Source organism: Falco biarmicus, chromosome 12, assembly GCF_023638135.1.
Source record: "Falco biarmicus isolate bFalBia1 chromosome 12, bFalBia1.pri, whole genome shotgun sequence".
Classification (NCBI taxonomy): Eukaryota; Metazoa; Chordata; class Aves; order Falconiformes; family Falconidae; genus Falco; species Falco biarmicus.
In genome coordinates, this window is record NC_079299.1 from 10,722,665 (window position 1) to 10,742,665 (window position 20,001).

Here is a 20,001-nt window from a genome sequence, read left to right on the forward strand (position 1 = left end):
AGACTGAAATCCTTTATTTTCTACTTATTGCTGTAGAGTTCAGTTTTTAGTTTTAGTGTTGAGGCCTTTTTAGAAATATCTCTCCAATGTGCACAGCACAAATGAACTGTCTTTTTTTACTTACCTTTTGTGGACCCCTGACATATATCCTGCATGCTTGTAGGCTTTTGCAAATCACAAGTTGAAAACCATTGCCTGGAAGTTGCTGCATTGTCATCTTGACAGTCCTGGCTGATGCTTTCTGTAAGCACAGCTGGGAAATCTAATTATTGTGCAGTGTCTTACACTTGTTGGTCCACAACCCTTTGTAATGGTGGCAGCTGGAAGGTAGCATACGAATAACTGCTGCAGCTGAACACTAAACAAAAACTCTGTTTGTGCATCAGTAATGATAAGAAGAGAAGAATCTCGCTCTGTGTGTGTGCAGAATAGGCAGGAGAATGTGCAGGCAGGAACAGAATGGAGCGTCAGAATATTGTGTAGTGATTTTTTTCTTACTTGGGATTTTTTTCATTTGGATTTTGGTAGAATCATTTCACCCCTCCCCTTCTAATTGCTGCTTTTTTTTTTTTTCTTTTCCTCTTTCTGTTGGCGATGCTTTAGGGTGCCTTTACAGAGAGGTCAGGTCCTTCCCTTTCCTTCCAGTGCAGAAAGGAGTGAAATTAATGAAGTGATTCTCCTCGTATTCCTTATCTAGTTGGTGAAGCAGAAGTCTGTGGCCTAATCATTCTGTCCAGAGCTCCACCTGTGTTTGTGAACAATAGCTCTGTTAGCGGGCTAGCATTCTTTCCCACAAAAAATTCTGTGATTTCAGAACATGTTTTGTTCTATTTTGGAACAAAGCCTGAAGTTTCAAAATTTTCCAGAGAAAAGAGATTGGACAGTAGAGTAGCAAAGGAAGTTGTTTTGGTCAGTGTTCAATTTCATGGGGGTTTTCTGTTGCTTTGGTGTTTTTTCATTTTCAAAATTGTGTCATGCAAAAAGAAATATGTCAGCACAAAAGGTTTGTGTTTCAAGATGAAAAAATATTTTAACAACACAGAAGAGAATGCTTTGATGTTGTTGGAACAGTTTCCCCTTCTTTCATCACCCTCCCCACTTTTTTTTTCTAAACAAAGTTTTGGCAACGTTGAACCAATTTTGTAAAGTTCAGATTTCAACAGTACAGCATTTTTTGACAGAGGTGGTTGTTTGGTGTTTTTTGTTTTGTTTTCTTTAAATCTCTTTTTCTGATTGATTCTGGTAGCATCCATTGTTGCTTTAAATGTTTAGGAGAGAAGAGAATGACTAACCTCTTTCAGCTTAAGGGGGTTTCCCTGTACCCTCTTCTGCTTCTTTCATGAGGAATAATTGGAGCTAGTGAGCTTACAGGTGCCTGATGCTGGGTGCTGTCTTTTCCCTCAGACCCCAAATTAATTTCTTTTTCTGTCCCTCTAGTCTTCCTGCCATGGTTTTTAGGGAGCTTTGTAGGATAACAAAGCTGATGCAGTCATTTGGTGACTGTCCCCTTCCCTCTTTAGGCCTGCTATCATGTTTGAATTTGCTGGCCAATCAAATTCTACAGAAGGATCAAAAATACTTTGACAAAGCTCAAATTTCTACAAGTTTGTGCAATTGGATAGGTGAGTAGAAGAGAAAAGCCCATTAAGTGTACCAAGGAGAAAATCCTTGCAAGTGTCCGTATTGGAGAGACCTTTTAAATTCCCCAAATGCAGGAGAAACTTCAGGCGGAATATGCTTTTCTTAGAAATCCTGATCAACAAACTATGATGTAAAAGTAAGGAAGACACTAAGCTTTGTTAAATCCCATGCTCACAAAACAGTGCTAAAGTCCTGTTTGTCTCCTCCGTGCGGTCTCAGGTAAGGATATGTATTCTTCTAAAAGTAAAAATCAGGTTTTGTTTGATACTTTAGTTTGGTCTTATGTTTAAATAAGTCCCAGGTGTATCCCAGCTTCTACCTTCATGTCAGGAATGCATCCACATTTCACTCAAGCTGATTTCTTAGAAATAAACAAAAAACTGTCCAACCCCTCCCCTGCTCCCCCATCTGAAAAGCAAAACTGCTTGAGATTACTGTATGTATTGTTGTGAGGGACTGTCAATCATTATACCACACATGACTGAAAAACCAGTATCTAATGGATTATGCATATTTCCATTTGATCTCTGGGGAATGCAGCTCCCTCCCTGACTGAGTCAGGGTTCAGGAATAGGTCAGTAGAAAGTGTAGCCATGTAACTACTGTAAAATCTGGGTTTATCCTTTTCAGCAAAGCTCCTGACAAAGCATCAGGTCTTCTAGTTGAACAGTTTGACTGGTTCCAATAAAATGAGCTCTTATGCCAGCATTATCTAAAAAGTGAAGATGAGAAGAGGGAAAGAGAGGAAAGACAGAAGTCAGAAATGAAATTTTATAATCTTTTATATATGTGCACAGATTATAAAAAGGATTTTTTTCCCCAGTAGAATGGCATTTTTCCCTTCAAGTGAGACTAAGTGAACCTTCTTGAAATAGTAATCTGTACAAATCTGTTGTGAAATTTCATGTCTCTTCCTCCGTTTTGTTCTCCTTAATTCACGTTACAAAACAATAAAACATTTAAAGATGGAATGTTCTGATGTATTGTAAAAGGGAGGGGGAGGCCAAGAAGGCCCTTTTCAACCAAAATTATTATTTTAAGCTAGATTTCACAGTAGTACTGCCAGCACTACAACACTGCAAATCCCAAACCAAAGCAGGAGGACACAGAGTGCTGAGTAGGAGTGGCCATTTGCTGCCATTGTGACCTTTTCTTTGTGCCCTGGAAGGTGTCGGCTCCTCACAGGGCATGACTGAAAACCTGTGTTCAGCAGCCACGTTGCCTCGAAGTCTGGCTTGGTTTGAGTTGTCTTGCCAGTGAAGCTGGGATGGGGTTCGGGCAGTGCTTGGACAAGAGACCTTCTAGGAACAACTGGCTGCCGTAAATGGTGCCTTCCCCTCTCTGAGTGCCCTGGGATAGCAGGGCTTAATGCTTTTTGCCCGGAGGAGCTGGAACTCTGCCTCTTTCTCAAGGATAAATGTTTAGTTGGCTGTTTAACCAGATGCTTTAATAAACACTGATCCTGTCTCATTGGATCCTTTTGAATGAAATTTGCTGTTTTAGTAAGTGTCTGTCATCTGTTGCTGGCAATTCTACACCTTTTGCCCCACATAAAGGCAGGGGTAGTTGGAGTCTACTGGGAGTCCAAGCCCCAAACAAGTATGTTGTCTCATGAACTGGCAGCTATAACATTATCTTTTTTTAAGACTTCTCAGCACAGGTTTTGCATATCCAGTTTTCTGACTCTCTATATTTCAAGGATCACCTTTTCACATAGTGTCGTTGGGGCATGCCAGTGCTCTGGTTCTTGTCTGCTGCTTTAGCAGAGGAGTGCATGCAGTTCCTAGAGGGGTGTCAGCCAGTTTCCTTGTACCACATATGAAGTGGTGTGGTAGGTAAGACAAATCTTAAAACCTTGAGAGAAAATTATTGTAAACTCTTCTCCAGCAGAGCTGTTTGTGTATTTGCAGATAAGCAAACCAAAAGCACTAGCAACTGAAGCTCTTTGTGTACAGAATGGATGTGTGTACATACATTTAGTGTTATGAAAAGTTTTCCTTCAGTGTGTATCACAGGTCTGCCAACTGTATCTGGAAAAAGGATTTTTTTATTTTATTTTTTTTTTTTTTAGAAGCAAAAGCCATCATTCACTTTCTTTGCCACTTTGCTGATGTATCTGCTAGGTAGAGCAGCCTGTGTTACTTCAGTGTCTGCCAAGTGTAGGTGTAGAAATTTATTCCATGAAAACTGGAGTGAAGTCAGTGGTTCGCTTTGTACAGATAGACAAACAGACCAGCTTTTGGAGTCAACCTAGTTTTCAATCAGCTGCTTATAGAGAAAAAGACCCCATTTTTACTTCCCCTCCTCTAATTTGTGGGGTGTCCGTATTGTAAAAATGTTTTGTGGGCTGGAGTGTATGGCAACACATGATTCTGATTCTGTAAGGCCTTCTGGACCATCATGTGCCTGGTCATAGCATACTGAACTTGACGGTCCAGCCATTTCCAGTCCCATGTTCCTTCATTCCTGTTTGGGAATTACTAATGTTCCTAGGGGAGAGAGTCTCTTCAGGTGTTTGCAGTAGTGGCTACAGAAGTCCTTCCCCACTGTGGGTTGTTAAAAAATACTAACATTTTCAAGAAGTTGGCAAAAGGGAGCAGATATTTAGATAACTCTGTTGGTTGTCTATCCAAGGTGTGTGCATTTGTGACTTGAGCTCTGCTCTGCAGTCCCTATGCTTCATCTGCGGTTGCCTGATGCTCTCCAGGCTGCTTTCCAGGAAGACAGTTGTCTTCTAGTTGTGTGAAATGCGTGCTGCTGTGGTCAGTCCACTGTATCTGCTGTAGTCTAGAAGCTTAAGCACTGCATTCCCTTTGCTGCTTACTCCTTGGAAGTGATTCAGGACTCTGGATCTGGTACTTGAAGAGCCTTTCTACAGGAGCAAATCTAAATTCTTGTTGTCCCTCTGCCCCCAATCAAAGGGGAGGGACTGCGCTCGTTTGAGCTGTTTAATTGCAATACCCTTAATCCCTTGAGTAACTCCTTTAGACTTCAGACTCCAAATCATCTTAGTTGCTAGATGTTTTAGATGCTTGATACTGCAAATTTGGGTCCTAGGTGATGTTTTGACTTTTTAAAGTAATATGGAAGATCTGTTTTCACAGCTGTGCATTGTTACTTGCTGAGGATGAGCTGCCCTGCAGTGATTTTCAGGAGTTTGTGTGTTAAAGGATTGCCCTAATGAGGTGGTAAAAACACTGCTTTTTTCGGCCTTCACATGAATTCCTTTACTTTGCTGTCTCCACTGTCCCTCCCACCTTCATTTTAATCTAATTACTATCATGATGAGCTCATCAAAAGAACTTTTTATCCAGCGATGACTACAGAGGGAGAGTAGACATGTATCAGTGAATTGGTTTGTTTTGTTTTAAGTTTATCCTATGAGAGATGTTGACTTCTTAATTTATTTGCACCCTGGATTGATTGATTTATTGAAGATACCTTTAAATTCTAGAAGGATCCTCCTAAAAATGAGAACTAGCTTGCTTCACTGTACCAAATAGAGATTAAAGAGAAAGGACTGAACAGTATTTGAGCTATAATGCGCGTTTGTTGGGCTAATTGAGGAATCAAGTTGATGTAGTTATCACCTTTGTTAAATGCTAGTCTGGACGTTCTCCAGAGTTAAAAATATGTACGTAATGAAACCCTAAAGTAAATACACCTGTGCTCCAAATCAGAGTTTTTGCATATGATTCTCTCTTGCGTGCCCTGAGCTATAGAATAGCTGGAACAGTGTTGCCTCTGCTGGCTTCTTGTCATTTCTCAGCATTTTAACTTTTCAATATTGCATTATTTGCCCTTCTGTTGTATGCTAAGTCATGGTACATGCAATGATTTTTAGAGAAGTGTCCTTACCAAAGTGAAACAGGCTGTTGATGGTGACTTTTGCAAAGTCTAATGGTTGCAATTTGTCTGCTACTTTTGAAGACTTTTTTTGTTTAAAAGCATGAACATCTAAGAAATCCGATTGGTGAAATGTTGATGGTTAATTTATAAGCCAAACTTTTTTAATGTTTTAAAAGTAATTTCAAATGAAAGCTTTATAAAACAGCACATAGGGGTTTTTCTATTCTTTATCTCAAGTATCTTTTTTTAAAATGTGGTGATATGTATAAAAGATTGTGACTGCCTGTGGAAGTATTGTTGTCCGGGTAAGTTAAGCTATAACAGCAAAATAAGTATTTTATTTGTTTTAGGGTTAATCTAATCTAATGGAAACTACTGGAAAGTTTTCATTGAATAGGGAGGGAGTCAGTTGGATTAAACATGAAGAAATTTTATTGAAATGAAATGAGGGAAATATGCATAAATAGCAATTATTCCACTTTCAGATCCTAAGTTTGCTTGGTGTCCACAAAAGTTTCTCTCACAGTTTGTTTCATTCATTCCAGTATTAGTATAAAGCGGTATTTTATATTGAAGGCATTGCTGGAAATCTCTAGATGCTGTCAGCTAAAATACTGTTGAAAAAGCTGTTGATACGAGCTTTACAGTTAGGGATACAGTCAGATTTCCAAGCAACTGATGGAGTAGTTCCTTTGCTAAACATGAACACTTTTTTTTGCTTTTTCTTCAGATCTGTAGTCATAGTACTTGCTGTTAATTATAGTACGTATTTGCACGCAGTAGTAAATCAGTGTGTTTAATACAGTGGTTTAAAGGCTTTTCAATAGACTCATTCATGATGGATTGGCTATTCCTTCAGCTGCTTATTACCAATTTGTAGTATATGAAGCTCTAGTTCTGAATATTGTTCCTTGTTAAGTGGTTTCCACTACCAACAGTTCCATGTGGCTTTTACAGGAGGTACTACAGCCATTGAGATTTACACAGGATAGGAAATAGCTGAGGTTTTCAACCTGGTATTTTCTGTAAGAGCCTAGAGCAAACAACTGGTGTGTGTGATGCACATTTTAAGTGTAATACTTGTCCATCATAAAAACTTGTGAGTGCATTTAAAAACAAAACTAAACATGTTCTGCATTGGGTAAACAGTTCTGGTATTGGTTGATATATTTTGACGTGTATGTGGGTTTGCATTCTTTTTTTATAGTTGTAAGAGTCCTTGTCCTTTACCTACAGTGGGCATGATCCAAAGTCTCATGAAGCCTTTGTGCTTTGATACAGACTTAGCGTTTGCTGTCTGTTCACAAGGCACAGGTGCAGAAGAAAACAAAGACTCAGACGCTTTCTGTAAATCATTTATGTCACCTGTGCCATAATGTCAGAGCAACCTCTTTAATATGCATTTGGGAGAGATGGTAAGGGGCGGGTAGTACTCCATGAAGTATATTATAATGCAATATTAATTTGTCATTGTCTTCCAGATTGTCCTAAAAATAAAAAATGACAGTAAAAAAGGAATTATTCTGATTTTCTATATGGAAAAATTTACAAAGTGCCATCTGTTCTTATTTGCATTTGTGTAATCGATTGCATGTGTGTGATCTAGCAGAAAAAGGTAAACTGACACTATTGTGTTTCTTTATCTAGACACACTACTTCGGCCTTTGGTTTCTCAGCAAGAACCAGCAAGACCGCTGGGTTGAACTGGAAAAGCCTCTGAAGAAGCAGCTGGACAAATTTGCCAATGAGCCTTTGCTTTTCTTTGGGGTAATGTTCTATGTGCCCAGCGTTTCCCGACTGCAGCAGGAGGTGACAAGGTATGTGGTTTCCCTCTGATCACACTACTGTGATATAGCTGGAAGGGAATGGACAGTGGCTTCATTTCTGGCATTCAGTATTTGCTCAGGTATCATTTGTTTTATTCCTTTCCTGGTGATTGCCCCAATGGGCAAAAAGTGAGAGAAATTGCCACTTGATTATATCTCGTTGCGGGGGGTGGGGGTGGGTGGGGGGGAGAGGCAGTATTGGTGAATGCTTGCATATGACCAACTGCAGAAGCAAAAAGTGAGTAATAGATGTAACACTTAAAACCTGACATCAATTTTAAAAGGAATGTGGTGACCATACTCTTTTTTTTTTTTTTTTTTTTTTTTGTAACCTTCTACTGATTAAAAGGAAGCCATAGGCAAAGGACCTCTATATACACTTTCAGTTTGTTATTCTTAAGTCTACCTGTACTTTGTTGAAAGTGAACTTTGGCATCTTTTCTGGGTTTTGCCCATCCTACTCCTAATTTTTTTTCCCCTTACACTTCACAAAAGGATTAAAATTATTAGAGAGTATTAGTGCTTTAATTATGATCACAGTGTACCTTTGCAAACAACTTCAGTGAGAATTATTCTTTCATTTAGAGCCCTGTGCTGCAGTTGTAACAATGCAACTGTTCTGAGGGGCTATTCGTGCAAACCACATCACTGTGTGGTTTTCCCACATCTGTGCTGTATTTAAACTTAAAAAAAAACACACACAAAAAAACCAACCCACCCCAACAACAACATAAAACACCACCAAAAAAAAAAAAAAAAAAAAAAAGAAAAGAAAAAAAGCCCACCTCACCCAAAAAGGGGTGGGCTTGTTGTCTTTTCAACTAAAATTATTTCATTTATCTTGTCTAGAGCAAAGTTGCATCAGTACAGCTAGGGGTAAAGCCTGGAATAAGTGGGTGAGGGCTACAGGGTGGCAGAAGCCTCCCCACTGAAAAAATACTCTGTTGCTGCAAACCTGAAACTCACCATGTGGTCGTTATGTCTAAAAAAGGCATATAAATAGTAGAGAAACAGTAGTTTTAATTCTAGGTGTGCAAGATGTGAAGTGTTTTTTGTGTTGCTGATTTTGTATTTTAAAGGATTTTTTTCTTAACCCAGCTGGAGAATTGACTTTTGATAGGATGTGAAGGGTTTGATTCTGAAAATGGCAGCTGTCAAGCAGTCCCTTGACTACTGTAATGCGGGATTCTTGCCAAACAGGGGGCTGAAAGCATCACAAAGCTTAAATTTCCTTGGGAATAGACTGAACATTGATGCTTATCGGTATTTGTGTGTTCCTGCTTTGTACGTGTTGGGAGAGAGAAGCCTCGTACCTCTCCAGAATTATTTAACATGCATTTGGAATGTCTGAAGCATTCTGTTGCTCACTTTTGTCAGCCCAATCCTGGCCTAGTTGTGTGCAAGGAAGCACTGTAGCTGCTTGGATGCTATTATCTCTTCAAGCTGCAGCCTGCAGTGCTGATTGCTCATTCATAGCTCACCTGCAGAGGTGTATTTGCTCATTCTGCCCAGGTTGGTAATAACAAAACATTCCAATGACAATTGAACTTCAGGGCACTCTCAGTTGGAGTGGCTGCTGAATTGTTTTTCTCTCTGAAGTGATTGATAGCATAAGCTGCAGAGTCTTACAAGTTTCTCTTATGTTTCTTTCAATATCTGTAGCAAATCCAGCAGTTTACTAATGGATCTCAGATACAGAATAGCCTGTTAAGAATTTTTTTTTGTTTGTTTGTGGGGGTTTTTTTGTTTGTTTCCTGAAGTGGAATTGCTTCACTGTAGGTGATGTGATGGCAGCAAACCTTCAACTGTGCGATTCTAGATAGATGCGGTAAATCTTGTGTTTGAAGCAGTGAGTGGTGGGGACATGGAGGACTCCTGAAACAAATGGCAGAGAAAGGCTTAGTCTGAAGTGTGATTAGATGGACAGATGGGGTGTGTGTTGCTTTTTATGGCTTTGCTTGCTCTTGGTAAGCTGTTTAAACATTTGTTTTGAAATTGAGACTGGCTGCTTTTAGGATTAGGCTTGATCATGATATGATTACCTGTGATGGTGAGGTAGGCACTAGACTCACGCACTCAGTGCCTAAATATTTTACTTATATTTATGTACAAATGACAAATCTGTCTTAAATGTGCATCTCATGATCAGACACTTTATCTGCTTCTGGGAAGCTGCAGAACCTCCACAAACAACCAAACCCAAAATAAAGCCATCACCAAAGGCTGAAGCTGCAAAACTAGTGATAGCACTGCTAACAATCGACCTGTTACCTTTATGACCTTATTTTGGCAGAAACATCTCCAGCCCTGAGCTTGCCTGGCCATGTTTGGAGCTTGAGGTGAAACCCATCTCTCAGTCCAGGCTTTTAGTTAATTGTGGACTCCAGAATTTCCAAGGTTGGTTAATATTCCGTAAGGATGATGAAAATACTTCAGCAAACACTTAGATAATCGACAAGTATTTGAAAACCAAGGAACTGGTTTACTGAGGTGGTTTACTCTGCTTCTGGTATGCAGGATTATAGACTGGCTTGATAGCTATTTTTTGAAAGATTTGCCCCAAATTGAATATTTCTCCCTACTTCCAGTGACTGCAGCCCCTCCCCCCCCCCCCCCCCCCGCCCCCCCGCCCCGTCTCACATACTGTCATTGTGAAGAGGGGAAAATGGTCCAAGGCTTTTAGGTTTTGTTTGTTGAGAGGAGCATTACCTGTGGGGTTGTCAGTGGCTCTGAGGCAGTGTTCCTTAACCATTTTTATTTGAAAGACCATCTGGCTCTTCAGAACAGTCTGTGGACCATTTTGTATTCCTTTGTTGTTTGACAACTGGGACCAACAGGAGGAATCCTTGTACAAATAAGACAATCTATATTTAGGTGGAGCCATAATTATTTATAAAATCTTAACTCCTTTACATTTTATCATTACTGTTGTATATATTATGCTAATTATGCCTGCAGGCTCCTGGATTTTAGCTGCTTGCAGGTGTTGGTAGTGGTCAGGAGCTCTTCGTGGGTTTGCTGGTAACTTCATGTATTGCACAAGCCAAATATAGATACAGAAATAAGGGTGAGTAACACTGCCCCAAGCACTATGTCCCCAGTGGTGAACAGACTCTATGGAAACCTGTCTGTATGTGACATGCTGGGAGAGGAGTGGAGTAGTAATGTAGTAAGAAGTCAGTGCTGTCCTTGGGAGGTACGATGTGGGAGTGTTAGTTGTCTTGCTGAAGTGAAATGCAAGTAGCAGTGCTAACCACAGAGTTGCAGGATGGTTGAGGTTGGAAGATACCTCTGGAGATTGCCTGCTTTAAGCAGGGTCACCTAGAGGATTAGAAGCTCTAGGCCTGTGTCCAGTTGGGTTTTGAATGTCTCCATGGATGGAGAGACTAAACACCTTCTCTGGTAAACCTGTTCAAGTGTTTAATCACCCTTGCAATAAAGAAGGGGGATTTATGTTTAGAAGGAATTTCTTGCATTTCAGTTTGTTCCCTGACGATGTCATCATTTCAAAGGTCTGGATGGGTACTGAGTGGGTGAGTGGGTGAATGGGTTACCTGGGTTGGCCGTGTAACTGGTTGTTGAGGACCTGTAGAGCGGCAGGTGCCTGTCATGTAAACACAGGCACAGCCATGAATTAATATTGGATGCCTGTAGTTAATTTGTAAGAGGTAGCTCTGATAACATGAGAAGGAAGGGCCTGTGGGATTCTTGGGAAAGAAAATGAAAAGACAAGACTGCCAGAGTAGTTTATCAACTAACAGCTCTTTGAAGTCAACCTCTGAGGCCTGCGAGAAAAGATGAGGCAGAGAGTGCTCTGGGGGACACATTGTTTTAGTAGGTCAGATCTGACTCTGTGGCTTGCAGTTCTTTTTTACAAAATTGATGCTTGCTTAAAGATGCAAACATGGTGTGGGATTCTTTTTCTCCTCAAAGTGAAGCATTGGGACAGGGTAAGAAGCGCTAGCAGAACATCATCAGTCTTGCTGGGTTAGTGATTTTGAGTGTGAATAGTGAGGCTTGTCAGGAACAGCTGTGTTTCTTGACCTGTGCTGGAAGCTTCCTGGGGGCATCCTAGGGAAATGTCAGAAGGCAGCCACCAGTTGTAGAGTACCTATCTCTTCTTTTTGGTAGTGGCAATGAAATCAATGTTACTGCTATGCCTTGCTTTCAGTGTAATAGCATTCTGCTTTTGGCATTGGGCTTTCTCCTTGGAGAGCTATTCCCTACCCTCTAGTCCTTTTATTTCCCTGTTCTTTCTACTCTGTTTCTTCTGTCTTGGGTTGAGGCTCCCATCTGTACATATCCTCACCAATGACTCCAGCATCTCCCTTGCCTCTAGTCCTGGCATTCTACCTGCACCCAGTCCCACAGACATATTCCAAGCGTAAGTATGAATTAAAGCCCTGTGGTAATTTCTTGAGGTGTCATTGGGAGTTTTACCATGTTGTAATTGCTATAATTTGAAAATGTCTACAAGAATTTGTGATAAACCAAATAAATAATAAAAAAACCTCAGCCAACCAACAAACCCCTCTCCAGGCTTGATGGCAGCTACAGCAAGAGCCATTGGGGTGGGAGTTTGGAGCTGGCACATTAGCAAAAGGCATTTTTCATGGAAGGCTACTTAGACAACCTCTTTTTAGTCATCCAGCTGTTCTCAGAGTGAGCAGCCATCGCAGGTGGAGATGCTGTGCATGCTTTTGGCATATCTAAAGCACCTGGGATCTACATACTCTCTGATATAAAGCAGTCTTTGTGATGCCCTGTAGAGTAGGTATTTGCATAGATTAGAAATATAAATCTGCCTTTTATTTTCTGCTAACTCCTCAGAGGGGAGGCATCCTTTCAACCATTTATTTTTAAAAAATAAGTCTTTGTACAGTGTCTAAAGTAAACAAGCTTGCTTTCAGTGTGCTCTCGTTCCAAAAACAGAGAACCCACACACTCTTGTGGCTTTCTGAAAATGTGGGTGCGATGCTGCTGTATGCACAAGTATCAGACAATCCATGGCCTCCTCCCACCCCTGCCCAGTTCTAAGGGAAAACCAAAGTTACGTTTTGCTTCCCCAGTATCTCTTTGGACTGGTTTTCTTTCTTTTCTTTCTTGGAAGAAGCTTTCAGTGTCTTACTATGTGCAGTAATATCCACTGATGTTTGTGCTGTTGCAGATGGGAGCATAATCCTGTGAAATGAGAGCAGTTCCTAGTCTGGGTGCCGCCAGTGGGGCTGGGTCCCCATGGCGCTGTGCACAGTAGTCTGGTATGCACAACTGTGTAGGAAGGGACATAATCCAGCATCTGCACTGTGCTGCATTGGGCTTTTGCCCCAAGTTCAGCTGTCAGCTCTGCATTTTCCCTGAAGAACGTGCTGTACAGCTTTCCTGTGAAAGAAAACACAGTGTTTGGAATGGGATGGCTGCACCTGCAAAGTGTGGGAATGAATGTGTTTGCAGGTGGAAAATTAGAGCCTGTGGCTGCCAAGCCTCATTTCTGGAGGGCCTGTGAAAAATCAAGCCCCAAACTTGTCCTCCTTTAGCTAAGTGAACGTATATTTCCTCTCATATTTTCCTGCCTCACCCTTTTCTTCACCATTTCTTGTAGCTGTTTTTTTCTGTTTGTCTTTTAAGGAAATACTACTTCTTCACAATTCCTTGCCTTTCCCTTTCTTTATTTTTCTTCAAGTGTTAGGTGAAGAACTTTTGAACAGACATTCTTCTAAAACATACAGAGCTGCAGGCTCTTAGGACTCTGAATTTTTAAATCACATGAGGATAGAGTAAAAGGGAAAAAAATAGTGTTTGACTGCTTCATATTTACAGGGAAAATTGTTCTGGCAAATCTACTCCCCGCCTTCCCCCTTCCCCCCTAATAAACTGGACTTTTTTCCTTCCCCTCAAAAGAAGTCGTTCTTAAATGTCTCGCCTACTTGAGCTTATCTTTGCTTTTAGTCTGTTTTGCTTTGCTTTACTTTTTTTGAACAAGCTAAAGTTTCACATCCTCCTGTGTTGCTAGCTTTTAATACAAGTACAATCAGCTGGCGTTTTGTACCAGTCACTGCTGTCTTTACATGGTGCTTTTAATTGCTATGCTAAGTCTGGATATCACATATCCTCCTGTGCCAGCCTGGTTTTGTGGCAAGCTCAGTGATGTGGAACTCGTTTTGGCTGTTAAGGTTCTAGGGTACATGAGGCTGCTTTGCTTTTTGTGCTTGGTCACAGTCTATCACTTCAGGCAAGTGATGGGCAGTGACAGGTTGTGTGGCCATGCTTGTAAGCACACGTCTAGTAGACCCATAGAATTATTTTTTTTTAATGCCAATGGTTCTTAAAAATTCTGCAACACTTAATATTTTTTTACTGTGAAAGTACAGAGAAATACCATGCAGGATGGGAGGAGAAGAGAGATGTGCAGTTAAGTTTGATGGGTCAGCAAATGAGTGAGAACAGAGTGGCAAGTGGGAAGGTGGAGTATTCAAAAAACGAAGGCCAGAGTTTGGTCTCTCGCACCTGGAGACTTCAGTCAGGATTTAACCATTCAGTATTACTGGTGAAACTGAGTGGAAAAGAAGTTTCATTTTCAGGCAGCGGAAGCCTTACTGCCTCATCCAAATTTGTCTCTTTCCAAGAACCTTTTTCATGTCATGTTTATGGTGTACTTCCCAGCGTGTGTTTTAAGAGCATGCCTGCTCTCTTGGAAAGACGGCGCCCAGGAGCAGGCTACGCAGCTTCCAAAGAAAGGAACACAAACAGTTTCTCATTGCCCTCTTTTCTGGGAACTGTCGTAACTGCTGTGTGTGTGCTGATCAGCTCTGGTAGGCTTAGGGGGCAGCTCTGCTCACACCGCGCAGGAAAGGCCATGACGCACAGCCCTCTCTTGGCACTAGAAAGAGCGATGTGGCTTGCCCAATGGGAAAGATGATGCACCTCTTCACTAAGAAGCAAGACTGTTCTCTTCAACACAAATATGATATTCATGATCAGAACAACAGTCCCAGGTTTTTAACTATTTTAACTATTTTTAACAATTAAAAAGTCTCTATCTGTTCTCTTTGTTTCTTATATTGGGCTAGATCCTGGTGAGCATAAACCAGTCTAGCTCCTGTCTTCTAACAGAATATTTCCAACTTTATAATTACATATATTTTCTATATATAATATTTCTGTTGTATAGACAGCTATAGGTCAATGGACTGTAATTTTAAATGATTCACATGACTTTAGACAGTCACTGCTATTATACGTGGAAGCTGTATGAAGTGAACAGAAAAGGACAGGATGTTCTGTCAGAATGGCAGACCTTAGAAATGGAAAATAATTTGATCCCATGAATCCTTTCAAACCTTTTGTTCTCAGCTACGTGATTTGGAGAGTCAAATTACTGGATAATTTTTATAGGGGAATGGTGGGGAACAACTGTGAAGTGGCGTGGGTTGCCAGCTGACCTATATGTGGTAATACTAATTCTTTCTTTTTTAACTGAAGGACTAACACACAGTGCTGTAGGTAGGTGCTGTGTTGTGAAACGCAGTAAAAGAAGAGTTAGGATGGGTACCAACGTACATGTCTTGTTCATGAGTATATTCATGAGACATTGCGGTGAGGTCTTCCAGAGGAAGCAGCAGGAACTCTGGAGCTGAAATCTTATAAAGTGATGGGAGGCAAAGAAACTTCTGCTGGGGTAGAATCCATTTTTTGTTTAGATTGCAGTTACCAGCCTGCCTGACCCTACAGGTCTCAGTCCTGATCATGGTCCCTGTGCTTATTGTCTTATGGCTGGAACTGCACCGTTTCTCCCAAGGCTGGGAGAAAGGCAAGCTCTGGGATTCATTGCTAGGTGCGGGTACTTGTGAACGCCCAGGGAGTCCTGAATTCCCAGGGATCCCAGCTCTCTTCTGTTGGACAGGACTGTGGATGGGTCTTCAAGTAACTTGGTAATGTTGATTTTTGGTTTTTTTTTTCTTCCAGCTGCAGGAATTTGGGACCAAGGAGCAATGCACTCAGGCACCGTAGCTATTGTTGAGGGGCTCACGTAGCCCAGGCAGGGGAGCAGCTCTGGAACTGCTTGCAAGCTAGATGAGTCTTAAGAGCTCTGGGTGGCCACCCAGGCTTAGACAGTTTGGTCTGTTTGCATTTTGGTGCTCCTTTGATGGTTTTATTGTTTTGTTTTAATTATTAAAATTTTTAATATTAGTGGTTACTGCAGCATAAAAAACACACGTTAGGCTTGTAGCTTGCCTTGTAAACAAACTGATACTTAATTAGCTTTAATGTTTTTAGAGGACAGCAACAACAATGTGCAGTATTTGCTTGGGTCTTCTTGTGTTCATATTATCACAGTGTATGTGTTGTTTTGCTTTTCAGTAATATTCTTGAGTTGGTTCTTTTTCTATGTGTATATTAGTGGATGTTTAAACTTTGACTTAAAAATAAGAACTCCTTCAAGGCAGACCTAAGATTCAACATTAATTCCCTGTTTATAAAATATTTGCTGAGGAGGGCAAACCCTTCTCCCAGCTGACTTTCTTCAGTGAATGGGGAGCTTGTTCTCTGTGTGTTGGTTATTGAAAACTGAGCTCTTTGTACCAGATATTTTAAGAAACTGTTGACGCTTAGATCTAATCTATTACATTATACTGTGCTTTTAGACCAGAAAGTGAATGTGTTTTCATGTGTGTGGTTGGGCAGTACATATGTAGCAATTCTAAAAAAGTGTTGCACAACTATAAATACAGTGATGGATACTTCAGCCTGCATTCTTGCTTTAGTGTGTTTTGGAGGCAGTGGCTGTGATGGCTAGAAATGTTGTAAGAGGAATGTCTTGGTGTTAGGCAGTATCACATATACATCTGATCATGAGGAAATAATACTTATTTTCTGTTCTGGGGCTTGGTCATGTGCTCTTACATCTTGCTGTCCTGATGGGAGCTATTTGTACGCTCAATTTTGGTAGAACAGATACTTCTGAAATATTCTAGGCTTTTTATTGGACTCTTTTTAAATGGCAGCAAAGGTTACATTTTGAGTTTCTACTCTTCTCATACGATAAAGATACATCATTTACACACAGTGCCGGAGCTTTGTCTCTGGTCTTAGGTAGACCAGCTTGAATCCTTCTATGCCAGTCACGCTGGTGGAGGCACTTGTCATGCACTTGGGAAAAGGCGCTTTGTATCTTCCTTTCCTGTCTACCTGGGCGCATGTACTATTGGAGACACTTGCTGAATTTGTACATTGGTTGGGTGACCTGGGCTTGCATTGAATGCTGAGAAGCTCTAGCTGACTCCCACTAGGGGATGAAGAGGGTGGCTAGCTTTTACCTTTGTTGGGAACCAGAAGTGATTCAGATTTTTTTGGAAAGCACCTGGGTAGAATGATATAGCATTTTTATTGTCCATGCTTGTGATTTTTGTTGAGTATGTTAGGATTTTCTTTAAACTGTGCAGCTCTTGAAATGGTGTAATGATAGGAATTTCAGTCTGGGGTTTTTCTAGATGTTCTAAAGAAAACTCAGACTAGATTGGTAACTTGGCAAGAAAATAAAGGCATGAGAGGTATGACTCAAAGTGGTCTGTAGCTTTCAAAAACCAGAAGGAAAAAAAGAGAACTTAGTTCAACCAAATAAAGAAGTATTATTCTTAATAGTGACGTGACTTTGAAAGGGATTGATTCATGGCCTGTGAAACTTCAGAAATGACAGTACGTTAATTGTGCATCCATTTCAGAAGTGCAAAGGGAGCCAGATGGAAAGAAATTGTAGGTATGTGCAAGAGGACAGAGGAGGAATCATAGGATATCTCAAGTTGGAAAGGACCCATAAGGATCGTTAAGTCCAACTCCCTGCTCTGCGCAGGATTACTTAAAATTAAATCATATGACTGAAAGTGTCATCCAGATGCTCCTTGAACTCTGACAGGCTTGGTGCTGTGGCTACTTCCCTGGGAGCCTGCTTCAGTGACTGACCACCCTTTCAGTGAAGAACCTTTTCCTAATGTCCAGTCTGACCTATAGAATCATGGAATGGTTTGGGCTGGAAAGGACCTTTAGAGGTCATCCAGTCCAACCACCCTGCATTTGAGTAGGGACATCTTCAACTAGATCAGGTTGCTCAGAGCCCCATTCAACCTGAATTGAATGTTTCCAGGGATGGGGCATCTACCACCTCTCTGGGCAACCTGCTCCAGCGCTTCACCACCATCGTTGTAAAAAATTTCTTCCTTGTGTCTAGTCTAAATCTACCCTCTTTTAGTCTAAAACCATTATCTCTTGTCCTATCACAAGAAGCCCTGCTAAAAAGTGTGTCCCTGTCTTTCTTATAAGCCACATTTAAGTGCTTCCTCTGACACAGCTTTATTCCATTTCCTCATGTCCTATTCCTAGTCGCCAGGGGAAGCGAGTGTGATTAGGATGTGACAGCAAACCACCATGTTAAAAATGTGTCTTGAATTGCATAGGGCAGTCAGGATTGAGCCTTAATTCCAGAAAGAATAGCTGAAGGTCCATGAGACTGAAGCTGGTTCTTCAGATATTTTATGATCCCTAAAGAGAAGGAAATAAATGAAGCATTTTGAAACTGGCTTTGGAGGTCTAATCGACTTCTGACGCAGGAGGGAGTCTTCTGCCTTCCTGCAAGGAAATAAAAACCTTTTGAGTGGCCCATATAATTTTATTCTGTGATATCACATATATCTGACAGTTGAAATGGTGCAAAGGATAGAAATTTGGCCTTCTGTTTTTATCTGTGAAGTGCTTGCTTTGTGTATGAAGCTATGTGTTTGGATGAGTCACACCTGCCGCGTTTTGTTTCTCAGCCTGTGAGGAAGCTGTCCTTACCACTGCCGGCAATAAACACTTGTGTTATGTGGATCACTGGGATAACCTGGAGCATGTTCTCTTCCATTTCAGTCCTGTCCTTGGCCCGTGGCTTTCCCCAGTTAGATTTCCCAGTGCCACATGCACATATGGTTGCATATTCTCAGCTGTATTGTTAACAGTACCCATTTCGTATGTGTGTGTTTATGGAAAAACAGGTGAAAGTCTGCTTGTATGATCTGAACGTGTCCCCTGTTCCTGTTTTGTGTTTGTAGCTGCTTACCTTAAATAGTGCTGAAAAGTGACTTTTAATCTTGCTGTAATTGGCAGTAGAACAACTTCATGAAAACTGCAAGTTACTTTTTGAAATTAAATGGAAAGTTGCATCCTTCTTGCTTTGAACTGCAGGCTGTCTTAACGTGAGAGGGTGAGTGTACAGATAGTAAGCTTCTGTTTACACAGCCGGAGGATTGGTCAGAAGTTGCATTTAACAACTAGATCTACTCACAGTTGAAGAAGGCCCAGCTAGATCTACTCACACTTGAAGACTCTACAAGAAACCTTCAGCTAGGTATTCACTCTCAAGGACTGTCAAGCTTAAGATGGGATATAGAGATAAAAAATAGCCTTTGTTTAGAAATGAAACTTTAATAAAACAGAAATAATATTCTGTAGAATTAAAATTTAAGTCTAATGTTTCCTGATGGATGGGAGCATACTGCTATGACCATGATGGACAGGGGATTCACTGGTCATCTGTTGCCTTGTCTCTGGAGCAAAGAATGAGCTTTGGTCTGGAGGTTTCTGTAAACTTAGTGAAGAAGCTTCTGCTGTGGTGGCTGTTGGAATGACTCTCAATAGGATCAGTTTTGATGGATTTTGTTCCCTGAAGGTTGTTGGTATATTGTCATTTTCTTAAACCAGACACAACTAAAAGCAAATAGAGGGATTTTTTTTCCCTTCCCTGTAAGGCAGAATTACTCCTTTCATTTAGACTTCACGATGTTCTGCATTGCATGAAGAGAAAAGATAATTTGAACTAAATTAACTCTCACTAAGCGTGGGGGTGAAGTAGCTCTTTATTTCTTGGTGCACATATACCGGGAGGGAACTCCTTTAAAGCTAAGATACGTTTTTAAAAATCTCTTTTTTCTTTCTTTCATTTACTGCTGGCATTAGGAAGACCACTGAGAAGAGATTACCATAGCTGATGAGGTTTTCCTGTACCTTAAAAAGTGAAACAGCAGCAGAGGCAGAAGGAATGTAGTTCCTTGGCTCTGCTGTGCAGCAGTTACATTTAAAAAATTTCTAACCACAATACTGTTTTCAACTGGGAATGCTACTATGTGCTGGAAAACTGGCAGCATTTCAGGGCATCTGTTACATTGTCTTTTCAATGTTTCCAGTGCATCAAAGGGCTTGATTTTGAGCTGCTAGGTGGTGTTAGTCATATCTCCCATTGGGATTGGTCACAAGTAAGAATAGGTAGGGTCCGGAAGCACTTGGTAAGTGTGATAGTGGATGCAGTTCAGTTTTGTGGGTGTGTTGTTACATTATATCAGTATAAATGTTGTATATACAGGCATCCCTCTGAATTGGTAGGTTGCGCAGAGGTCTTGGTTTGTAGCAGTATAGAAGAGATGAAAGAAGTAATTTGCCAGCCTAAAAATAGCCCATATTTTAATACGCTATGAAAGTAAACAAGCCTGTGGAGTTCTAGGATCAAACAAGTGACATGATGGTACTAGGACTGTTTCTTTTTGCTCTGTAATTAAGGAGAACACAGAGAAAAAGAAAATAAACTCTTGTTGCTCATCAACTAGAAAGAACATTTGTGTAAAATGAGACAGTTTCAAAAGAAAGGCCAAATGATGCTTGG

The 20,001-nt window shown here is 40.8% G+C and overlaps 1 protein-coding gene across 1 annotated transcript in view; it reads left to right on the forward strand.

Annotated features, from left to right (window-relative positions):
- The window catches only part of PTPN14 (protein tyrosine phosphatase non-receptor type 14), a 118,782-nt gene that overhangs the window by 42,114 nt on the left and 56,667 nt on the right, over positions 1–20,001 (forward strand). The window contains exon 3 of the mRNA XM_056356987.1: positions 7,138–7,307. Within this exon, the coding sequence (XP_056212962.1) occupies positions 7,138–7,307 (170 nt within the window). The remainder of the gene's footprint in view (positions 1–7,137; positions 7,308–20,001) is intronic.